Source organism: Panthera uncia, chromosome A2, assembly GCF_023721935.1.
Source record: "Panthera uncia isolate 11264 chromosome A2, Puncia_PCG_1.0, whole genome shotgun sequence".
Taxonomy (NCBI): Eukaryota; Metazoa; Chordata; class Mammalia; order Carnivora; family Felidae; genus Panthera; species Panthera uncia.
The window spans coordinates 125,664,127-125,670,942 of NC_064816.1; the positions used below are offsets into that span (position 1 = coordinate 125,664,127).

At 36.4% G+C, this 6,816-nt stretch overlaps 1 protein-coding gene across 2 annotated transcripts in view; it reads right to left on the reverse strand.

Annotated features, from left to right (window-relative positions):
- The window catches only part of DOCK4 (dedicator of cytokinesis 4), a 430,038-nt gene that overhangs the window by 196,976 nt on the left and 226,246 nt on the right, over window positions 1-6,816 (reverse strand). The window contains exon 9 of one of the 2 annotated variants that reach the window (XM_049641704.1): window positions 1,036-1,117. The exons of the other annotated variant lie outside the window; for it this stretch is intronic. Within the exon in view, the coding sequence (XP_049497661.1) occupies window positions 1,036-1,117 (82 nt within the window). The remainder of the gene's footprint in view (window positions 1-1,035; window positions 1,118-6,816) is intronic. 2 annotated transcript variants of the gene reach the window in all.

Consider the following 6,816-nt stretch of genomic DNA (forward strand, 5'->3'; position numbering starts at 1 on the left):
ACTCATAATTTATGCAAAAGCACTTAAAGGTAATAGCACATTATTTTCACAAATAACAGAAGAAAGACCAAGATAATGTCAACATTCTTAATGGAATTTTGCAGAAGCATATAATTCAAATGTCATTGTAAAACTACCACTACAATCACCTTGACATTGTAAGTCTACTGATGTCAAATAATGCTTAAAAAGAAAAAAGCTCATTCTACAATAGCCAAGTTATGAAAACAGCCCAAGTGTCCATCAACAGATAAATGGATAAAGAAGATGTGGTATATATACAATGGAGTATTACTCAGCTATAAAAAAGAATGAAATCTTGCCATTTGCAAGGACATGGATGGAGCTAGAGAGTATAATGCTAAGTAAAATAAGTCAGAGAAAGACAAATACCATAGGATTTCACTCATATGTGGAATTTAAGAAACAAAACAAATGAGCAAAGGAGAAAAAAAAGAGAGGCAAACCAAGAAAGAGACTCTTTAACTAAAGAGAACAAACAGATAGTTACCAGAAGGGAGGTGGGTGAGGAATGGGTGAAAGAAATGATGGGAATTAGTTGTGCACTCGTTGTGATGAGCACCGGGTGTTTTATGGAAGTGTTGAATCACTACATTGTACACCTGAAACTAATATTGCATTGTATGTTAACCAACTGGAATTTAAGTAAAAGCTTAAAAAAAAATAAGTAAAAATGCCACTACAATGAACTGTAAGTCTACTGATGTCAAATAATAGCTTTTTTAAAAAGTCCATTCTTATTTTAATCTCTCACTCACTCATTCTTTAAACATTTACTAAGTATATTCTAAATACCATATGCCACGCTGAATCTAACAGGCTCTAACATGCACCAAAGGAACAGAGGTGTGTCTATCAATGGTGGTGTTAAGAACTCCTAGCACGAATGTACTTTATGTGTTATTTACAAAGTTTAGGCAAAGTCACTATTTTCTCTCACAGTAATTCATTTCCCTTAAGTAACAAAGCACAATTGCAAGAATCTGCTTCCTAGATGAAACAAGATCCACCTACCACAAAGAGAGAGCAATGTCGTTCTGGTTTATCTGGGGCTTTGGGAAGTCCATTTCTATTCAGCCTCAAGAAAAATCTCTCACTACAAGAGAAAAAAAGTTTAATATTCTGAAGATTATTTAATATCTAAGGACTCATCACTCTTCTAATTGCTTCTTCATGTAAGGAGTTAAACTCAAAAGTTATTAAGTCCTTCATTTGATGCCAAAATTGCTTATGTAAATTAGGCGCATGCCCAGGACAATAAACATTTGCTTCATTTCTGATAATACAGGCAAACTGCAACTGCAAAAGCAGAAAACATAAATATATATGCAAACAAAAAATTAACTTTTAAAAGAATAGGTTTTCATATCAGTGATATCATTATTCTATAAAGTAAAAACAAGTGCACTAAGGGAAAAAACAGGACCTAACTGAGTTCATACCTAAGAGGACTGTTTTTCATGTTTTGTGTGATAGTATTTAATAAACATCATACACCATTCTCAGTGGTAACCATCCATTATACGGTTTAATATTTTATGCTCTTATAAGTCTATAATCCAAAACACAAAGAGAAGGCCCAAGAAATGAAATTTGAATTTGCTTTGGTTCACAAAGGAACAGGAGAACTCAAACCCCCCACAGAACTTGCATCTGAATATACAGGGTCCCCAAATCTAATGCAAACACAAATGCTACTGATCAGCCACTAATTCAAGTCAATAAATGCTTGTGGATATCACCTAGATCCAAGGTAATGCTACCCTGTTTATATTTAAATAAATAAATAAATAAATAAATAAATAAATAAATAAATAAAATAGAAAGAATATCAATCCAAGAAAAATGAATCTACCAGCTACCCTGAGCTTCTGAATTTCAATACCCTGGTGCCTATGAAAGAATCAAATGGCTGCCTGCCTCAGGCAGAAAACACGCAGCCAACATCCACAGAATGTGGTGTTAGCACATAGTGTGGCCTTGGTTAGTGTAGTTTCCGCCTAGGGAATGAGCAGGGAAAGGGAGTGTGGAGCATTGGTGAGGCGCAGAACTACCAACTCTATGCGTTTTCATCACTCGATTTTTGCCTTAAATAATGGCTCTGTCACCCAAAATCTCCCTTCCTTATACAAAGGGAGAAATGAAAGCCATAACCACATCTCTAAGGAAGCATATGGATTTGAATTTATGGCTGTTTTGGAACAGCTTTATTCTCTTTTGCGATTTAAATCTAGATAGATGCACGCAATAGATTCAGCTACCTCGCTTACCTTGTTGTTGTTTTTTTTTAAGCTATGCCTATTCCTGACCTCTCATATGAGAAAAGGGAACCAATGACCATTGCTATGGGATCATTTCCATACCTATTACCTATGGGTTTGTTTTTGTTTTGTTTTGTTTTCCAGAGTGGTGGCTGATAAGGTCTGATGAAGAGAATATAAATTGCTGTAAGGTTCTCAAGTGAAGCTCAAGTTCCCATATGCTATGATTCTGAAAGAGAGAGTGGGGATGACAGGTCCAACTGGGGGTGCAAAATTACATTAATCTTATCCGATTATCATGATAATTCAAGGAGGAGGCTGTCAGCTTTCTTCACAGTGGAAGGAAATTCACTGTTATTTCAAGATTAAGACATGCTAAAAGGAAATGTGTAAAACTGCATCTTAGGACAAGTGAATTATACTTAATCATATTAGGTATACTGTTTTTGCATGAATTTGCCATTTGGTGGCTGCTCTGCTAAGGACTTTACAGGGATTAATTCATTTAATCCTCACTATGCCCTTATAAAAACAGCACTATTACTATACCCATTTTATAGATGGGAAAACTGAGAAATAGTAAATAGTTTTGCCCAAGATCACAGAGCTGGCCTGTGGCTTAGGATGGATTCTATACCACGTGTTAATTTAAAACCTTTGCACTTTATTTAAATGCTATGTAAACCGTGTCTCTGCTTTATAGAAAAATATTGAGCAAATATTTCCAGAATATTGAGATAAGGGAGAAGTCATTCATCTGCTTGAGACACCCACTGACTCAGCCAAGCCTCGTCTCCAGAATACAGGGTCACTCTCCCCAAACCCTTCCTGGCCTCAAAGGAATGAAAGAAATGAAAATCTGATTTAGCAGATTTCAGAGCTGTCTCTGGCTTAAAATGGTTCCTTACTAGGTTGTTCAATGAAACATACCTAGAAAAATAAATTATTTTACTAAACAAACGCAACATTCCAAAATGATTTAAGAACTTGGCTTTAGTCAAAACTCTGGAGATTTAAGAATGCTATTTGGTTTTGCTTCGGAGCCATCAAAGAAAGTTTATACATTATATCTCAGCCCAAAACACAAGCACTGTGACCATTATCTCCTCTTGTGTATCAAAGAGAGCATGTGCCAGTTCATATGTGTTTTCTGTTTGTTTTTTTGAGATGCACTTATGTTTGAGGCTCTTCCTTATTCCTACTGGAATGTTTAAAACAAATTTCATTTTATCTTCTGACAGGTGAGTCTAAAATGATGAGTACCAAATAAGGTTAATATACAAAAGTCAACAAGGCATTCTAGATATTAAAACCTTAACTTTAATACGGATATAAAATACCACTCCTTATTTCCAAGCTTCATCAATATCCTGGTAAAGCAGTGTTTCCTCAAGTATTCTATTTCAGAAAGAGATTCCTCTTGCTCTGTCACTATTTTAATTTCACCAGTCTAGACAGAATCCTGATTATGCAAGTATTATACTATATCATATCCTGTTTCAGAAAGAATATCAATATGTACTAAGCCAATGACATATCCCATAGCTTAAGCATGCTTTAAGGGGGAGATAAAAATAGACTGACAATGGGTACTATGGAAAAATAACCCGTGCATTTTTTTTTTTTAAGACTTCTATTAAAGGAAAAAGAAAACCTTTGTGGCCAATTTAAAAAAAAAATTTTTTTTTTTATTCACTTAGTGACAAATTCTTACACAAACTCAAATGAATTTCTCTTCAGCTTTGGTAATACAGCAACTGTTTAATCAGTAAATGGTTTCAGAGTAAACCAAAGACCTAGAGCAACACATTCCAGAATCTTTGGATTACAAACAAATACCCCTGATCCCATGTGTGGAGAAAACCAAAACATATGCCTTCAAGGCTGGGAACCGAATAAGTCACTCGCATTCCACCTTGGAACACCTTCTACAATTCTCTCACAAACTTTGGTGGCCACGCACAAAGGCATTTTGGAGACTCTATTTTAAGTAAAACAGTGGTTATCTCTGATGAGAAAACACAACTAGTTTTTGTGAGTTTAAAAGTGTCCTATGATAAGATGTGAATACCTCCATTACATATTCATGTTTTTTTCTTAATCATAAGAGGTTTGTGTATTTCTTTCTATTACATTATGAGTAACCAGAGTACAAGGGGATCACCATGAACCTTTACATCCCCAGCTGGTGGCCAGTGATTTGGTACTTCCTCAGTGTTTAATTAAACACTGAACAAATACAATCTTTTAGGAAAAAATACAACAAAATCCAAATAATTGGGGAGCTTTATCTCCCTTCCCAACTTTCCCTCTCTTCCCCATAATGTCCTTTATTTTGTAGTAGAGAAATGTACAAAATTCTCCAAAGAGACATTTCAATCAGTGGTGCCTCCCCACCAGATGTGAGTCACTGAATTACCTTCATGGTACCCCCAGATTCTAGATCATGACTTTAACCTTGTTCCCATGTACATTTTATATCTTTATTATATTAAATATATAGTAATGGAAAAATCTACAGTGACATCATATACTTCCAAATGAGAATACTGCGTCCTTTTTCATCATCAAAGAATGAATAAGCAAATAGAAACACTTCCAGAAACACTGAGAAATGAGACTTGATATTACCAGCAAGGAAAAATATCCTCATTTGACTTTTCCATATACTGCCATGTTCTCCCAGAGGAAATTTCACTGCCAGAGAAATTTAGTGTCCACCTGAATTCCGTGTGTGAGCCATTACAAATCATTCCATATTATAAATCAACAATGACAAAATCTTTCTTTGGAAATAAAGAATAAAAAATCCTATTTATTATTTATGACTTGCCTTCTTCTAACAAGAATTTAAGGAAAGCTAGATAATGAAGTACGAATGTATCTAAGCACCCCTAGCATGGCGCCAGGGGAAAAATAGTATAAATAAATATATACCCTGTGCTAAGCACCATGACTTACACTTCACATGGATTTTCTTACTTAATTCTAACAATCACCCTATATGATAGGAACTGCCTCCATCCCTGCTTTATACAGGAGAAATCTGGGGCTTGGAGATAGGAAGCAAATTGGCCAAACGTGCATGGTCAGCAAGCGTGGAGTCAGGAAATCAATATTCAGGGCCCAACTCCAGAGTCTCAGCTCTTAACCACAATGCTATGCCATCTTTAAAAGAACAGATTATTTGGAACAAAGAAGAGCAAGACTAACCATGTCATATGAATGGGGACTTTTTATTGTGAATATTTTCAGTAAAATAAAAAATAATAGTGACAACGCACGAAACTGAAAACAACAAATAAAGGAACAAATGTATCCATGTTTCAGGAGTTTATGGCTGTGAACCTACTCACCTGTGCTAATGTGTTCTGAATCCTCTATGAGACCTCTGATAATGAAGAGTGTATTTCAATAACATGGTTTGGTAGAAAAGTACTTACCAGTGATCAAAATATATGGGGTCTACAGTAGGGGTCTGAAGCCCTCTGATGGCTTCTGCTCCCATTCTCAGCAAGATAGGATGCTCCTGTCTTCCTGCTCCTCTGCCTATCATATCCACTGAGAAGCAATCGCCCTTCTGTAGGAAGGCCTTTCTGTAGGAAGGCCTAGGGTCTTGGAGGCCTGCAGGCCAGGGTGCTCCCAACCCTCTGAATAATCAAGTGGCTCTCTCATAGGGTGTTCCTTGGATAATCAGTTGCCTTCAAAGAGCAACACACTTAAAGCTAGGAATGGCCAATGCCAAGGAGATTTTTCTGTTTCTCTGTACACATTCATGTTTACCTCCATATCACTCCCCTCTTCTAAAAAAGCAAAACTGCCTAGTGATTCCAGGTATGCAAGTTACACAACCCCTATTTCATCCAAAAATGTATGACCAGGTAGTATCTTTGGTTGAAACATGTAATGTGAAAGATTAGGATTCTGATCAAGCTACAAAAAATTATGAAGAATATTTCTAAACTCATGCTGAACAGTTAAATCACTGAAATAAATGGATGATCTCCAAGAGTAACAGTAACCAAAGACAGAAAACATTTAGATGGTCATGTTCTGGTAAGCTAATCAGAAAAATAAAACCCTGAACTGTCTGATTCTTCAACACTTACTTTATGAAACCATTTGACCAAAAAATACTCCATCTGGTACCTTTGAAAATGCAAAAGCACTGGTCTTAAAGTTCACTGTGCTGTGGATAGAAATAACAATTATCATCTACTCTACCATAAGAAGTGAAGGGAGATGCACCAGGAGCCAGAGAGGAAATAGTGGGAGCCAAAAGATAGAAAGAGAAGAGTGAGGGGTCCCTGGGTGGTTCAATTGGTTGAGTGTCCGACTCTTGACTTGGGCTCAGGTCATGATCTCACAACTCGTGAGTTCAAGTCCCACATCAGGGGTGCAGAACCGGCTTGGGATTCTCTCTCTCCTCTCTCTCTCTCTGCCTCTCCCCTGCTCACGTGCACACACTCTCTCTCAAAAATAAACATAGAAAGAAAGAAAGAAAGAAAGAAAGAAAGAAAGAAAGAAAGAAAGA